The sequence below is a fragment of the Schistocerca cancellata genome, chromosome 8, assembly GCF_023864275.1.
Source record: "Schistocerca cancellata isolate TAMUIC-IGC-003103 chromosome 8, iqSchCanc2.1, whole genome shotgun sequence".
NCBI lineage: Eukaryota > Metazoa > Arthropoda > Insecta > Orthoptera > Acrididae > Schistocerca > Schistocerca cancellata.
In genome coordinates, this window is record NC_064633.1 from 348,238,593 (window position 1) to 348,257,460 (window position 18,868).

Below are 18,868 nucleotides of genomic sequence, written 5' to 3' on the forward strand. Positions count from 1 at the left end.
CTTTAATAATTTCCCGTTTACGAAAAATAGGTGAGAGAGTAACTTGTCTTCTCTCAACCTCACCGAGTTTGAATGAGGTTGTGTAATTGGGCTACGAGAAGCTGGATGTTCCTTCTGTAATATTGTAGAAAGACTTAGCAGGAAAGTAACCACTGTACATGATTGCTGGCAGCGCTGGTCCCGAGAATGTGTGGTCACAAGGGACGGCCACGTGGCACTACCGAGAGCGAAGACCATCATGTTCGGCGTATAGATCTGGCACGTCATATTGCATCTGCAGCAGGAATTTTAGCAGCAGTTGGCACCACAGTGACACAACGAACAGTTAAAAAGCTGTTACTTCAAAGACAGCTCCAAGCCAGAAACCCTGTTACATGCATTCCACAGTCCCCAAACGACCTCCATCTCCGAGAGCTCACTGGAGGGTAGGTGGAGACTGCTGTGTTTTATGATGAAAGTTGTTTGTGCCTCTGCGCTGTGCCAGTGACGGCCATGTGCTGGTTAGGAACAGGCCAGTTGAGGGCTTGCAGACAACCTGCCTGCGGACTAGACACATTAGACCTGCACCTGGGGTGTCATTTCGTGTCACAACAGGGACACTCTCGTGGTTATCCAACTGCAGTACTGTATGTCACTCTAGTGATTCGTCCTGTCGTGCTGCCATTCATGAATAGCGCTCCAAGGGATGTTTTTCAGCAAGATAACGATCCCCCACATAACGCTGCTGTGACCCAACATGCTCTATAGACTATCGACATGTCACCTCGGCGTGCTTAGTCACCAGATGTGCCTCCACTAGGGCACATATAGGACATCATCGGACGGCAGATGCAGAGTAATCCACGAGAAGTATAATCTGTCCCTGTACTGACCGACCAAATCCGACAGGAATGGAACTCCATCGCACAAACTAACATCCGGCACATGTACAATGCATGCTCGTTTGCGTACTTGCATTCAACATTGTGGTGGTTGTACGGTAAACCTGTAATCTTGCAATGTTAATCTCTTATGTAAGTTATTTTGAAAAATGTATTCCCAGAATTTCATTACTCTACATTAGTTATTTTTTGATGTTGCCACTTGGTTTCCGTGAGTGTATTTTTATTCTGAATATGTTAGCGTCCGACGGTGTTCGGCCCAGCGTTCAGGCTGATGACAGCTACAGCACTCTTCACCATCACTCAACACTTTCCCTGCTCACAGGGCCTCGGAGTGTCGCTGTCCGCATACAGCTGTGAGTGGGTCGGCGCTACCCGGCGTGCCACCTCGTCGCTGCTCATCCTGCTGTGCAGGGCGCAGAAGCCGCTGCAGCTGACCGCGGGCAAGCTCTACCCCATCAACAGGATCACGTTTGTTTCCGTGAGTTTCAAGCAGTTGCGACATAAAGGAACGCAGGAGACGTGCAACTACACGCAAATACTGATCACGTCTATCTTCACGGCATTTTTTTTGCTGCTAATAAGAACAGTCCACTTGTTGTAAATTCCTTAGTTGTTTACTCTTTTCGGGTATAACCCATCGTCAGAACATTAGATAAAAGAACTAGAGTTTCGTGTCACATGAACACTAATGTTAATACTGAAATCATGTGGCAGTATACTCTGGTTTTGTCCTTTTATCTGATGTTCTGACTATGTGTTACGCCAGAAACGCTTAAACAAAGAACGGTTGTGGGCTGTTGTTACTAGTGACCATATAAAATTATGAGGAAGACGTGATAAATTTTCAAACAGTCTGGTAGGTAAAAGCATCGTATTGGAAAACATCCGGGTGTAAGAATCACTTAGTGACACGTGCAGGAACCCTCCACCTGTACTAAACTTGTAGAAATGTCTCACTTTAGCCAATGAGTCCGTAGAGGATGGTACAAAATGCCTAAAGTGATTTTCTATCCGAGTTTTGCGGAGATTAAGTCAATAGGCTCATGGCACGCTCTTGCCTTTCGGATGGGAAACTGCCCCTAAAGGCAGAAGGAATCAAAACTAATCAACGGTATGAAAAAGCAGAAGGCAATGGGACGCAGTGCATTAAGGACAAACATTGTGTATCCACAGGACATGTGGTCTGTAATTGAAAAAGTCTCATGATGATCTCTGTATTGGCAAAAGATTATGGAATAGTCCCCCATTCGGATCTCTGGGAGGAGATTGCTAAGGGGGAGGTGACGATGAGAAAAAGACTGAATAACCATCAAAAGGATAATAATGTTCTACCACTCGGGTTGTGCAATGACAGAAGTTTGAACGTGGTGGGGAAACTACAAAATCTGAAAAGGGAAATACTAAAACTCCATGTAAATGTAGTGGCGGTCAGTGAAGTGAAACTGAAGGAAGGCAAGGATGTTTGGTCAGATGAGTGTAGGGTAATACTCGTGTCAACAGAGGAGAAAACGATACACCGGGGATAGGACTCGTTATGAATAAATGGAAATGTCGTGTGGCTAGGGCCTCCCGTCGGGTAGAAATAGGAAAGCTGGGCAGAGACTGAGTAACTGGGAATAGTTCAGTGATAGGGTTTTTCTCATCATAATCGACAACAAACCAACACCGACACCGACAACAATAGTACAAGTATACATGCCAACGTCGCAAGCCGAAGATGAAGAGATAGAAAAAGTGTACTAGGATACTGAACGGGTAATTCAGATGTAATGGGAGATGAAAATGTAAGAGTCATGGCGGACTGCAAAGGGTTGTAGGGGAACGAGCAGAAGGAAGATTTAATGGAGAGTATGGGCTTGGTACTAGGTATGAAAGAGAGGAAGACTAATTGATTTCTGCAATAAATTTCAGCAAGTAATAGCGAATAATCTATTCCAGAATCACAAGAGGAGAAGGTGTACTTGGAAAAGGACGGGAGATACGTTCGGATTTCCGTTGGATTACGTCATTGCCAGGCAGAGGTTCCGAAATCAGATACTAGATTGTAAGGTGTATGCAGGAGTAAATATACACAGAGATCACAATTTAGAAGTAATGAAAAGTTAATCAGGAAAAATCAATGCGCAATGATGTGGGATACGGAAGTACTCAGGAATGAGAAGAAGTCCTCTGAGGAGTAGCTAAGGAATAGCCCAGTAGGAAGTTCAGTTGAAGAGGAATTGTGGTTTCTAATAAGGGCACTTACGAACTTTGGAAAGAAAAACATAGGTACAAAGAAGGTAAATGCGAAGGAACCTTGGGTAACACAAAAAATACTTAGATTGATTGATGAAAGAAGAAAGTTTATAAAAAAAGTACTCAGGGATATTGAGGAATCGAGAAATGCAAGTTACCTAAGAATTAAATAACTAGAAGGTGCAGGGAAGCTAAGCCGAAAAGACTGCACGAAAAATGTGAAGAAATCGAAAAAGAAATGCTTTTCGGATGAACTGAACCAGCATATAGAAAAGTCAAAAAACCTTCGGTGACATTAAAAGCAAGGATGGTAACATTAAGAGGCAATGGGGAATTCACATTTTTGAAAGCAGGGGAGAGAGCAAATAGGTGGCAGAGTTAACTTAAGGCTTCTACGAGGGAGAATACTTGTCTCATGACGAGATAGGAAAAAAAGAAAAAAAATAGAAGTCGATATGGAATATATAGTGTATCCAGTATTAGAATCAAAATATAAAAAAGCTTTGGAATAGTTAACATCAAATAAGGTGAGTATATAGGTGGCAGATTCAACTAAAGGCTTCTACGAGGGAGAAGACTTGTCTCATGACGAGATAGAAAAAAGAAACAGAAGTCGATAGGGAATATATAGGGTATCCAGTATTAGAATCAAAATATAAAATAGCTTTGGAATAGTTAACATCAAATAAGGCAGATAACATTCCACTGAAATTTCTAAAATCACTTGGGAAGTGGCGGTATAAGTCTGGTGATATTCCGCCTGACTTGCGATCATCGACTCAATTCCGATATTGCAAGAGCCGACAAGTGCGACAGTTACGGCGCAACCAGCTAAACAGCTCACGCATCCAAGTTGCTGACCAGGATAACATACAGAAGAATGGCGGAGAAAACTGAGCATATGTTAGATGACGATCGCTTTGGATTTAGGAAAAGTAAAGACACCAGAGTGGCAATTCTGACGTTGCAGTTGATTTTGGAAGCAAGACTAAATAAAAATCTAGAGACGTACATAGGATGTGCGACTCGGGGAAAGCGTTCGACAATGCTATGTGCTGCAAGATATCCGACATTCTGAGAAAAATGTGTAAGCTTTAGAGAAAGACGTGTAGTGTACAATACGTAGAACAGCCAAGAGGGGAGAGTGGAAGACCAAGAACGAAGTGATCAGGCTGTAGAGGGTGCTCAATAGGGATGTAATCTTTCACCCCTGCTTCATTCTTTACATCAAAGAAACAATTACAAAAATAAAATAAAAGTTCAATAGTGGAACTAAAATTCAAGGTTGACGCTACCAATGATAGTACTCGCAGTTGATATTGCTATCCTCAGTGGAAGTTAGAAGGAATTACAGGCTCTGCTGAACTGAATTAACAATCTACTGAGTACAGAATATGGGCTAAGAGTAAATCGAAGAAAGACGAAAGTAATGGGAAGTAGCAGAATTGAGAACAGCGAGAAACTTAACGTTACGATTGGTGATCAAGACGTAGATGAAGGTAAGAGATTCTGCTGCCTAGACAACAAAGTAACCCACGAGCGTCGGAGAAAGGAGGACATCAAAAGCAGACTAGTACTGGCAAAAGATAAATCTGCTAGTATCAAACAAAGGCCTTAATTTGAGGAAGATATTTCTGAGAATACATGTTTGGAGCTCGGCATTATATGGTAGTGAATAATGTACTGTAGGAAAAACGAAAAAGAAGAGAATCGAAGTATTTGAGATGTGATGTTACAGAAGAATGTTGAGAATTAGGTAGTCTGATAAAATAAGGAATGAGGAGGTTCCCCGGAGAATTATTGAAGAGAGTAATATATGAAAAATACTGACAAGAAGAATGGACAGGATATAGGACCTCTGTTAAGACATTACGGAATAACTTTCATGGTACTAGAGAGAGTTGTAGGGGTAGAAAGTGTAGAGGAAGACACAGATTGGAATACATGCAGCAAAAATAATTAACGACGTAGGTTGTAGTTGTTACTCTAAGATGAAAAGGTTGGCGTAGAAGAGGAGTTCGTTTTGGACCGAAAAAAGAAATCCGTCTTACTGAGTCGTGGTGTAGGATTCCTTCTACCTGTTTTGTCGAGAAGTTCTCGAAGTTTTTGCGTTTCACGAAGCAATGTCAGCGAAGTCGTGTTCTCTGTATAAAATACAGTTTTAGCTCCTGTGATTCTAAGTAATGAAAAGGGAAACTATAATATTTTGAGTAACGTTCAAAAGGTATGCCATTGAGATGCATTTATTTACTAAACACCGTTCAATCGTCGACAGGCTACCTGGGCACTCTGTCTGTACCTTGTCTTACACTCGTGATACTTCGTAGTCGTTCGTACATTTTCGTTACCTTAAACTTTAATCATTTATTTATCAAGGTGTCGACTGCTTGGGTTATAATATTTTTGTAAGAAAGTAATTATGAGGTGCAGGCTTCTCCTAATATCTCTGTTGGAAAAGGCGGCTTTTAATTGCAAATATTTATTAAGCAAGATCGCTTGTTTCGCGGCAGAATAACTCGCCTTTTCCTATGTACCTCACTGCCAATGTTACGGCCGTTCTCTTGTCTAGCCGCATCGGCTCACATCACCGTCCTGTGGCAGCGACACATGGTCAACTGGCCCCTCACCAGCGTAGGAACTGAACCCTACTCATGGTTGCGCCCATTTTGCTGTAATGCTTTACTCGCTGAATGGTACACGAGATCTGCAGGCGCGATACAAAATCGTATAACTGGAAAACAGAATGTGGCCTGAATATGCGAAACAAATTTCTACAGCAGAAAATCTTGATTTCACTTGTTAATATCGGTGCTGGCAGAAATGAATCATGTTACACAACGAACGCCTTCACAGAACGCTACCAAGCGGATACTCTAGTATGTCCATGACTGTTCGTTATGTTGATTAAATTTTCGTTTTTATGCGAGGACTTGTCAGTAGGGATTCCAAGAATACTACGCATTATTTCTTCTAGGAGGACTACATCAAATGACGATCATAGGATACTTCACCTTGATCCAATAGCGGGCCGATGACATTTACTGCAATGCTGGAGGAGGTTACAGGCAGAAGGTCACCGAAAACTCCTAGGAAGCTGGGTTGAGACCTCGAACTATCAACCGCCGTTTACCGCTGACACCCTACCACGACACAGATTTACATGATGTAGCGTAAGCCAACTGGGACATTAAGAGGCATACTGTGTATCGAGGCAAATTTCATAGCCCCTGGAAATTCGAGCGCGTTAGCTGCCTGTAAAATTCTTCTGCCGGGACAGGAATATTGCTGAAGCAGCTTAGTGCACGACCTTAGTTCCGTCACAGTAGTGAGTCCAGGTATCACGCACTGCAGCCATTTATCGTGGTGGGACCTCTTTGCAAGTCATTGACGAAATAAAATTTCGGAGCTTTCTGTTACACTCAGTAGCGTTCAAAAAAATTGTAGTAAGTAGTAAGGTTGGGTGGGGTAATTGATAGGAGAGTAGTCTTACATGCCGGAGTTTGTCGGTTCGAATCACGCCACGATAATATCCTCCGACGGTACCGAAAAGTTACAGGTGTTATTGTTAAACCAAAAAGTACTGCGATGTTGCCAATAGCAAATAATAAGTGAAATATACAGCGGAGTTGGTTCACTACCAAGAATCAGCAACAAGTGTTAGGCGTTACTTCGCTAAACAACCCACCAAGGAATGGAGACTCTCAATTCGCATACAACACTAGATAAAATAAGAGCTGTTGAAGAAATTCACCCAGGTAAAAATTTAGATATGACAGAAAAAGTTAATCTGTACAACACAGCCGGCCGGAGTGGCCGAGCGGTTCTAGGCGCTACAGTCTGGATCCGCGCGATCGCTACGGTCGCAGGTTCGAATCCTGCCTCGGGCATGGATGTGTGTGATGTCCTTAGGTTAGTTGGGTTTACGTAGTTCTAAGTGCTAGGGGACTGAAGACCTCAGAAGTTAAGTCCCATAGTGCTCAGAGCCATTTGAACCATTTGTGCAACACATAAACACTCGCAAAAGCGTGCTACTTATCTTAAGTCTTGCTGATGCCCAAAAAAATAGGGCTAGCAATACAGCAAGCGATATAATGGTTTGTATGGAGAGATGAAAGCTTTAAGGTTTCTCTGCCGACCTGAACCCTCAGTTTCACTGAGGGTGGACTGGGACTAACGGACTTGCACGCAAAATGCGCAGCACGGTTCGTCAATGGAACTAAGTGCGTAGTAGAAAAGGGATCACTCTCGCCAACTGCTGCACGGTTTCACAAATATCGTCATCAGGGCTAGCACCGGTTTGCATTGTCAGTATCCCACACTCAGTAAACGTTGGCCGAAATTATTATGTCAATAAAATCTACATACCAACAGATATCCTAAAACAAGGAAATGTTCGCAACATGGCAACAGCTCTCAAAAAAATAGCTGACTATCGCAGCACAACTGTAAAATTGTGTGGGGAAATTTAGCGATGAACATAATACCTGAAGTCCCCAGATCGAATTGGAACAATGTGATAAACCAGGCAACAGCGACCAACTCCAAGATGTACTCAATCAAGTTAAAACCATTAGCTGCATTTGGAATTTGTAAATCGGAGGACACAATTGAGCATCGGTTTGAGTGGCCGAAATTTGTCGAGATCTGGCACACAGCAAGGGACATGATTCGACTGTCCAGTAGAAGAGACGTACGCAGTATACAGTAGTCTAACGCCATGAGACCTGAATGGAAACCGTTTCCCAAAGGAATGCGAAATGCAACAACGTTGATCATGACACACACAGTTCATATAATTTGTTTACTAAAATTAACAGACGACTTACAGTACCCCGCATACTTACGGTATGAATACGAGAAAGTAACTCGTTATCCTAAATACAGATTTACATACTCTGATTTTCTCAAGGTTCCAATATGGAAAGGTTATGATGTTATGTTGACTAGAATCCTTCCGGAGAAAAAGAGAAAACCAAATGTAATGTGAATTCTAAAAAAGTGTATCCTAAGAAATCACTGAATGGGCACTTTCCTGCCAATTTCCGTCCAAAAGACTGAAATGTGCAAGTGTTGTCATTTATATAATTACATTTCAGACGAGTTTGTGTTCTGTTATTACGTGAAACTGTTAAATGCTAAATAAATGTCTCACAAAAGGTGCAGAATTTTATGTATTCTTAAATCTTTATCGATACGACTTTAATCATCATTTTTATTCAGTTAATCTAGTTAAAAGTAATTTTTAGTTCCATTCATTTATCACATCATTTTAATCATAATATCAATTTCTTCATTAGTTCTCATTTTCCTTTTTATCATTCTTTGTCCACTTGAAATCTTTGTTATGTGATTTTAATTAATTTTATGCAAAAAATTCAATTTAATTTCTATTGTTATATCACCCTGTTTTTACGTCCAAATTATTGCGTTCATTGCATCTATGTCCACTCTGTTTGAATTTCGTTATACTTATAATCCTTCATTTAATTTAAATCTTCATGTGCGTTATTTTGTCCATGTGCAACAGGTATTTCGATTATGTTTCAAACGTTCTTATGATGCAAAAAAAATTGCACGTTGGGTAACGAAAAATACATTTTTCAAGCAACTACGTAGTCAATATAAATAGATTATTTCGTCTTTTGCTTGTTTAGTGACAGATCTGAATTTTGAAATAATTGAGCTTTATAATAAGTACATATAATTAAATTCATATTCACAAAAATTGCAATAGGAAGAAGAGTGATATAAAAAAATGAAATAAATGAAAAAAGTTCACCTGGTGATTAAAATAATGTGACAAAGAAATAGTAATAAAAAGTAGCATTAAAAACAATTAATTGAATAAAAATAATGACCAAAGGCATTTCGACAAAGATTTAAAAGTAAAAAACATCTACTTCACCCGACGAGATTCGATCCCACAACCTTTACACATGAAGCTATTCTTCTATCTATGGCCAGACTGTGCAAATCGATTTTCTAACGTTATTCAGCATCATGCAAAAATCCGAAGTTTTTTCCGTCGATTACACTCAAAAGAGGACCACCAGGCTGAATGACTGCAGGGTGTGACGCCTGGGAATTTAACCTACACCATAGTATGTTTGGTTTCAAAAAGTCGTTCCCACCTCTGCAGACCTCTCCTTGTTAGAGAGCGTTTTCTAATGGATGTCCTCTGATTGCACGACCGTCGACCGACCATCGTTCTGCACACAACATCCTGAGTTAGAGACGATCACCTGACAATAGTGTCCGTACCGCCGACTCCTTACATTTGATCTTCAGCGTTCGGATCAGAAGAATGTGCCGTAAACAACCTGGTGAAATATAAAAGGAAGCTGCGATTCTCCAGACGCTCGAACTTCTGGAATAATAGTGTGGGCAGCTACTGGATACAATAACAGGACGGGTTTGGTAATTGTTCAAGGGAAGCTGAAAGCTCGCCAGTATCTACCAAGAGTGATAAACACTGTCGTCAGAAGCCTTCATGATCAGGGTACCATATTCCAGCTGAATAATTCAAGATCCCACACTCCACTTTACACCAAGAGCACCTCGAAGAATGTACGGATCCCTGACCAACTTGCTTAGCTCACGTGTGGGACGAGAAGAGTAGAAATATATTCTCTTTCCAGACACGAGGCAGAAGTCTCCATGAACTGAAAGAGTGTATTCTTACGCGTGGAGGTCACAGCTCGTACTAATGTCACTGGTAAACGTAAGTTCCGAACAGATTGAATGTTCAACCATTTAACATACACTATGCGACTGACATGTCCACAAAGGATTATGAAAATCGGAATCATACGTCAAGAAACACTTTCCATTTCTTTCAGTGTATATAATTTCATTTATTACGTAAATAAAGAAAAAATGAAAAAAAAGTCAAATGTTTTGTGAAATTGTTTGTCTAAAAGTTTAGTTCAGACAAGTTAACGAGACGCATGACAAGTGTAACATCTCGTTAGAGGTATGTTCATACCTTCCAAACCTCAAAGTATAGTATAAGTATGAGCAGTTTGAGTGCTTACGATTTGTCAGCAGCTACTTGATGACTCAAATCAATATTGTTTGTCAATTTGTGTGTAACGTGTTTAATTGTTAAAGTAGAGTGCGGATACATAATAGTGGCACCCTGCATGAAGATGTTTTTGTGAGGCGACACCTTTTACACGTGTAAATTAGTGAGAGAGGCACTGGAAAGGTCCGTGTATAACGGCCAAGTGTTATTGGTAGATGAGGCGTACAGTGCGAGTGTGAACACAATATCTGAGCAGACTGTTATAGACGGATGTGTAGCGAATGTGGCAGAACGTCACGAGTTGACCGACTTTCAGTGTTAGATAATAATCGGTGCAACGGCCATAGGTCAGAGCATTTTTGAATTGCACAAAAATTAGGGTCTCTGAGGTCATCAGTGTTTAAGGTCGATTTTCAGTGACCATGCACAAACAATGTTATCGCAGGCGTAAACCGCCGCTCAAGACGACCACTAACGTTTGAAGAACTGACGTCAATCGTTGCGTGCTCTAATCTGTGACGTCAGGAATCTTTTCCAGCCAGGACTGTAAGCAGAACAATAAACTTCGTATGCTGCAGCAGCATACGACTGAGTCGTGTCCCACTCTTTTTCCCACGAATTGTGCTCACTCACAATTAAACATTGCCAGTTATAAATAAACGATTTTCAACAAAGTTTGCGGGTATGTAGAGGGGTCCAAATAATACAGTACGTATTTATTCGTTTTGCCCAATTTCACTTTTAAAGGGTGACTCACGCCCCTGAAGATAATTTGACATACTACGTTCAGAGGGGAATACCTACTAAACCATGATACATCAAAACAGTGGTTCATACAAAAGCTGAAATATAATTGAAATTATTGAAATCTGTTTAATCAACATTTGTAATAATTTGAGATTTTGCAAAATACCTCATCACCATTAATTTCGTAAAATTAAAATTTTTGTTACAACATTAGTTAAAGAAACTTTCACGCTACATACGTCCATGAGTAACAAAGCCGGTTTCTGAAATAAACTTTTGGAAAATAAGCCGTACACTGTGTGCTGTCGGAGTATTTTGAACACACGTAATTTCAGTACATGGAAAACCTTCTCAAACAGACCTGATTGTGTACTAGTGACTGCAGGTTGATTATATTGTTCCTTAAGTGCAGATTGACTTCTCAATCAATGACGTGATCAGACTCTAGTTTACCAGATTCAGAGAGAAACTTCTTTTTAGGTGATCAGAGACTACTTTACCAGATTTCGATCCCCTTAGAGTTTACCTCTCAACGACCTTCAGTTAGTTAATATGGCAACTGTACGAAAATGTGAACAAGATAGTGCTGGCAATATATTCGGATGGGATTTTGAAAAGAGATTCTCGAATTCCCCTCCAAAACTCTCCATTAGTTTCATTTAAAACTTTGAAACCGTGGATGTGTAGTGTACAAACACACTTTTGAAGTCGTGCCTGAGAATAGGGAATTTGTTTATTTGGTGATCCCAGAACGCTCGACGGGACAGGAACATTCGTTCGTCATATATGGAAGAACTCTGTGAGGCTTTTAGATCTAGTTGTGCTGAATGATTATGACGTCAGTCCCCACTTAGGGAACAATGAAGTCAACCTACATTCAATAGTACATAATCAATTCTGTTTGAGAAGGTTTTCCAACATACCCAATGCTCCTGATACAGATCAGGATATTTAGTATACCGCACGCCATAATTCGAGAATCCTGTAGAAATTTGTTTTACATTGTGTTGTCCGTCGTGTATATTATTTGAAGACACTTCTTTAATTTTATAGAGAAGGTCTAAAAATATTATTTTATTAACCATTTCTTTACAGATTATCATTACTGTAATGAATTTCTGTAGTAATAACAAGCTACTTATTATTTTCAATTAACGAAACACGCATGTGTGAAATGGTAAACTAAAGAACAAAAAAAGTGCATGTAAAACGTAAAATAATCGTTTAGCACATAAATAAAAAAGTAAAATAAATAATAGGAATAATATTGAACGTTTAGATAATTTAATTAGGTATGTTGAAAATACACTGACAGTGACAATGTGTACAGCCCACTTTCAAAAAATGAATGTATGTACCAAGAAAGCCGGCCGCGGTGGTCTAGCAGTTCTGGCGCTGCAGTCCGGAACCGCGGGACTGCTACGGTCGCAGGTTCGAATCCTGCCTCGGGCATGGGTGTGTGTGATGTCCTTAGGTTAGTTAGGTTTAAGTAGTTCTAAGTTCTAGGGGACTTATGACCTAAGATGTTGAGTCCCATAGTGCTCAGAGGCATTTGAACCATTTTGTACCAAGAAAGCTTCTCAAATTCATGCTGTTACGAAAATTCCACTTTTTCAAAATTAATGAATAGTGTTGGAGTGTTTTGTAAAATTTAAAATTATTGCAAAAAGTTGATTATGCAGTTTATATATATATATATATAATGCTTACGAAGATATTCCCTCTAAAACTAATAAGCCAAATTACCTTTCGGGGTGTAATTTGCCATTTACAAGTGAAACTGGGCAAACACGAAGAAACAGGTATTGAATTGTTTGACCCATCGAAATACCCCTAATTTCATCTGGAACGATTGTTTATAAATAGGACTGTTTCCTTATTAGTGGATTACGATTTAGTTGTAACTGTGTCGGCTAAAGTTTATTGTGGATCAGAAAAGAAGTATTTCTCACAGGAATTATAATCAGCTTACACTCTGACAATCAGCAAGTCCAGATTCGTTACGTTGTAAACAAACTTTTACCTTTAACATGATCGAAAGAAATATGTCTAATTAAAACGCCGTCGGTTCGAAAACGGCCGCCAGTCATCCCTATTAATACCTAAAATTGCTCTTTAGCTCTGTTACCAGCATGCACTTGAATATAAGTGCTTGGAGACGCCTTCAACTTTTACTACCATGAGAGCCACACAGATACCAGGAGGGTACTAGCTACACTGGCAAAGATGATGTAAACTGTTATATCGACTGTACTCATTGGCGGGAAACCGAAGAATCAAACGTACAGTCACACAAAAGGCATCCTCCGCCTGCATGGCTAAGGTCGTTAACGTACACTTTTGCAGCTGCCCTGGGATCGAAGCCCATCGATTCTACCCTGGCACGAGAAAATATCAACGCCAGTATTTGATGGAAAGAGCGAAGAGGTGGAGGCTTAAAATTGCAGGCTGTCAATCTTTACGCCAGACCCCTGCGTTGAATATAGAAATCTCTCCATAATATCTTGTGATGTGAGCACATGCCACACAGATGACTGTTAACAGTCCGTGGAGTGAGTAGGAGGGATGGGAGGGGAGACAGGCAACCATATGGTTACGACCCCATTGTGGTTGTGCTTTACCCTTGCCTCATTCAAGCAATGGTTCACTCACAACAATTAGTTTTCCATTACAGCTAGCCACAGTTACTGTAGCAAACTGACATCCGTGTGATACTCTCACTTAGCACTGTGCAGCAAAAATATTCAATTTGAGGATGGGAGGTGGTGGTTCTGATTGCTGTACACACCGGTACCTCTGATACCCAGTAGCATGTCCTATTGCATTGATGCATGCCTGTATTTGTCGTGGCATACTAGCCACAAGTTCATCAAAGCATTGTTGGTCCAGAATGTCCCACTCCTCAACGTCGATTCGGCGTAGATCCCTGAGACTGGTTGCTGGGTCACGTCGTCCATAAACAACCCTTTTCAATCTATCCCAGACATGTTCCACAGGGTTCATGTCTGGAGAACATGCTGGCCACTCTGGTCGAGCGATGTAGTTATTCTGAAGGAAGTCATTCACAACATGTGCACTATGCAGGCGCGAATTGTCATCCATGAAGACGAATGCCTTGCCAATATGCTGCCGATATCGTTTCACTATCAGTCGGAGGACGACATTCACGTGTGGTACAGCCGTTACGGCGAATTCTATGACCACCAGCGGCGTACGTCGGCCCCACATAATGCCATCCCAAAACAGCAGGGAACCATCACCTTGCTGCACTCGTTGGACAGTGTCTCTAAGGCGTTCAGTCTGACCGGATTGCTTCCAAACACGTCTCCGACGATTGTATGGTTGAAGGCCTATGCGACACTCCTCGGTGAAGAGAAAGTGAGGCCAATCCTGAGCGGTCAATTCCGCATGTTGTTGGGCCCATCTGTACCGCGGTGAATGGTTTCGTGGTTACAAAGATTGACTTCGCCATGGACGTCGGGAGTGAAGTTGTGCATCATGCAACCTATTGCACACAGTTTGAGACGTAACACGACGTCCTGCAGCTGCACGAAAAGCATTATTCAACATGGTGGGTTTGTTGTCAGGGTTCCTCCGAGCCATAATCCGTGGAAAGCGGTCATCCATTGCAGTAGTAATCCTTGGGATGCCTGAGAGAGGTGTGTCTTCGACAGTTCCTGTTTCTCTGTATCTCCTCCATGTCCGAACAAGAACGCTTTGGTTCACTCCGAGACGCCTGGACACTTCCCTTGTTGAAGGCGCATCCTGGTACAAAGTAACATTGTTGACGGTATCGAACCGCAGTATTAACCGTCTAGGCATGGTTGAACTACAGACAACTCGAGCCTTGTAGGTACACGGTGGAATGACTGGAACTGATCTGCTGTCGGACCCCCTCCGTCTAGTAGTTGATGCTCATCCATGGTTGCTTACATCTTAGGGTGGGTTTAGTGACATATCTGTGAAAAGTCAAAGGGACTGTGTCTGTGATACAATAAGCACAGTCAGCTTCTGTCTTCAGGATTTCTGGGCACTGGGGTGATACAAAATGTTTTTTGATTTGCGTATCTTCAGTGAGGACCAACTCGTACAGTGGGTACAATACTTAAAACGTCTGTTAAGCGACGTCAATATCTAGACTGTCTAACTTTTGTAGTTATTATAATTCCATAATGTATCCAAATAAATCTTCATTGAACATAGACAACAATATAGTAATTACAGGAAATATCACCTGCGTTTACTCTTACTATTAAAAGTCGACTTACGTTTAAGCAAGTGTCCGTTGGCTACTGTTCTCATTACTACGAGTTGTGTTCAACTAAAGTACCACTAAGTCCTTCAAATGCACCCATCATCCTAAAGTATCAAAAAAGTTAAACAGCATTTACAGGACTGTTTCAATAAGTCACTTAGCCAGAAAACCAACGTGAAATTGATTTTGAAACATCTTACTCCTTTGAAACGTTTATATTAATTAGGTCCCCTTTTTAGATTAACTTTACGATTCACTTTGCCTGACTCTTCCGTTGAATTTCTTTCTAATTTCGAAGATCCGTTTGTTTAGAAAATCTCTCATCAGTATTGCATAGAGATCACAGTACAGTTATAAGCTGCTTTGTACTCAATTGCATTTAATTCATGGGATGGAGTGTTTCTTTAAATTCCACTCTCCTTTCTATTATTCAATTACTTACACAAACGCATTCCAGTATTACAAAAAGAACAAGTATGAATTCAAGGTGTTTTCCATCCCATTTGCCATTATTAGCAGACAGAAAGAAGCGAGTAGAGGAAGCAGTAACAAGGAAGAAGGTAGGAATCTCTTAACACATACTTCGTAAGGTTTTCTTTCATTTGTATATTTCATTAACACAAATAAGTTTAATAGTACATTATCAGACAACATTATTACATAACATCATCCTGAAACTACCTTCTCTGCAACAGCAGAATTAATGTCGTTTTAGAATGTTATCTATGATGTGCGAGTGAAGCTATGGCTCCCGCCTCCATAGATGTATATTACGTATTGTTGGATCTTGTACTGGGTACATCTTATATTACAGTAAGAGTCATAGGCAGTGATAACTGTACATGAAATTTTAGTAGTTTTAAATCATCGACTTTTAAAAAATCTTCTTTAGAGTTATTTCTTCATCGTATTCATTTAGTTAATATGGCAGTTGTGCGAAAATGTGAACAAGATAGGTGTTGGCGATATATTCGCCTGAATAATATACTTATTACTGCTTACATTGTCTACATAAATCATTAGATTATAAGGCCCTATCTGCATTAACAGTGTTTTGATCACTAAATGGCACACAAGGCCTAAATGACAATGCCGCCTACACACTTGTCCACAGTTACGCAGAATAATTTTCTCGTAATATAAACTTTTTATAGCGTGTTATACTATGTTAGTACAAGATGCGCTCACATAAGACTGTTACCGTTAAGATAGTGCGTCAGTTAGCAAGAGTTATACCAGTTTGTGAAACACTCTAAGCCAGGTGTCAGCAAACTACGACTAGCGGATCGAATCCGGAGCCCTACGTCAGTTCATCCGGCCGCCGATAGTACTTTAACTTGTTTGATAAGACATACGGAAGACGAGACGTTGCAATACCATTCAAATTTAGGTATTACGTTTATAGTGCTAAAAGACCTTCACACGTGCTGATACCTCCTGGCTGCTGCGTGCCTTAAATTTACCATGTTCAGTGACCAGGACCCAGCTGAAAGAAATTCTGGGCACTCTCTTCATACACTGCATGATGCAACAACGTGATCCTTGTGGGAAAGACTTAGATATTTCTTGTGTACTGAAAACAGTCTTTCTTAATGTGAACTATTCGGGGACATGCACTCAATCATCGCCAGTTCCAGGCCTTTCTTGAAGAAATTGATTCTGAATTCTGTGTCTTGCGTCATCACACACAAGTGAGGTGGCTCAGATGCCATGCACTCCTGTTTCATCTTTACCAGATCTGAAAACAAAAAGACGTTTTTCTAACTGAAAACGGTGTAGTTGTCAGATCCTACCTGGCTGTCAAAGTTGTCAATTTTGGTCCACATTACATACCAAGTGAATAAACTGAACTTGAAAGTTCAGGGACAGATTAACCTCGTTTGTGATCTCTACAGAATCATAAAGGAATGCCGGAGAACGCTCTCATTGTTTTAAGCACAAATGGAATGAGGAAACGTTCCTCATTTTCACTGTCTTAAGAGTTTTTGCAACAACTCCCGAAAATGTCAACCTTGATTTTTCTGGAAAGAAGTTACTCATGACTTGAGGATGCATATTTTGGAGAGATTTTCAGGTCTGGCTAGAAATGAGCGACATTCTCCTGTTCCAGAATCCGTTTGAGTGTAACCTTGATGATGAGCCAGATGAAACACAGTTGAAACTCACTGATTTGCAAGCGAATAACTTGCTGGAAGAGCAGTACAGAGAAGGAGATCTTGTAGCAGTTGGCAACTACCTGATGTGAAGTTTCCGAAACTGGAAACATTTTCCGCTGATTTGGCGCCAGCAAACACTTTCAGAAATGAAGTATGTTAAGTCAGCACATCGAAAGAAACTTTCTGATGAACATTTGAAAGCAATTTTCTTGATTAGCTCCAGCAATACCAAACCAAAAATTGATGAAGTCTTGAAAGCCAAACGTTATTTCACAAATCTTACTGTCTTTTGCAGCTTAGTTTAGGAGACGAGGATTGATGTAACGGTTTTTGTTGTTAACTTCGCCATCTTTGATAACTGCTTTTAGCAAATAAATATGTTGGTTGTCCTTGTTTTGTGTGCATTCCATGCCACACACCTGCGATTAACACGGAATGTTGAATTTAGGTTTCGTGTTTCTTTCCCAGAGCTTTCATTCTGGGTTGACTGAATTGTACAGAATATTAATGCGACCCACTCTGTCATTTTATCAGTTATACGGCCCATTGTGTGACGCGTTTGGTGATCTCTGCCTTATGCACTTAATAATTGTGCCAAAACAGTTGTTGCCAAATTTTTTTCTGTTCTTTTTCAGTTGCTGAACGCCTCCTACTCGTTCTACGCTTTGCTCCGCCAGACCAGAGATCGCTGACCGACTCCGGAAGTCATGAGGCTTTTACCACAAAACGCTGTCACTAAGACTTTTATACGTATGTTTCCAGATTAGTGCACACTGCTTTCCACCAGAGCTGTTCCTAATATCCGTGAACCGCGACCATTATTAAGACTGCAAATCGAAACATATGGAGGAACTAGTTGCATGTTGTTCTATGCTACGCCTAGATTATCTTCTCTGTATGGCCCCTACCCTTTCTTAAGCCCGTGAGAAATTTATGACTGGCGGAACTTACGAATAAAAATTTTGTACCAAGGCTGATATTCGAAACCAGCACTCTTGCCCACGAGGCAGATGCACTAATCGCCACGCCACCTTGGCACAATGCCTTTGTACAGCTGCACAGACTTCCCTAGTACACCCCTCCCCAATCCAAATTCTCCTTCAGCCACAGTCAACACGATATTCCCTGAAAACTCGAACAGCATTGCAGAGGCTCTCCAACTATATATGGAAATAGCCCCTCAGAATGGAAAGAACGTTGGATCCTGCCTGAAGCCCAGGCCTAGGTGCTTTAAACTATATGATTCCACTCACCTTTTCCAGTCTGAAACATATATGATGTATATATGCAGACTGAAGCAACGAATAAAAATTTTTACCAAGACCGGGATTCGAACCATTGCTGGTTAACTCATTTGCCTATTGAACCGGAGACCCTGGTTCGAATCCCGTCCTTGGCAGAAACTTTCATTTGTGGCTTCAGTCCACGTATCATAGGTGTTTAAGACCGTAAAAGATCTCTACAATCATATCGTTTTATATGAATTATGACTGGACTTGTGTAAATCATGGCAGAGCAGTGTCAATTTTAACTTTTTACCACAAAATGCGTAATTCAGTAACGAAAT

At 40.8% G+C, this 18,868-nt stretch overlaps 1 protein-coding gene across 1 annotated transcript in view; it reads left to right on the forward strand.

Annotated features, from left to right (window-relative positions):
• Positions 1–1,155: 1,155 nt before the first annotated feature.
• Positions 1,156–18,868, forward strand: part of LOC126095572 (uncharacterized) — an 83,256-nt gene continuing 65,543 nt past the window's right edge. Inside the window, exon 1 of the mRNA XM_049910349.1 lies at positions 1,156–1,362. Within this exon, the coding sequence (XP_049766306.1) occupies positions 1,156–1,362 (207 nt within the window). The remainder of the gene's footprint in view (positions 1,363–18,868) is intronic.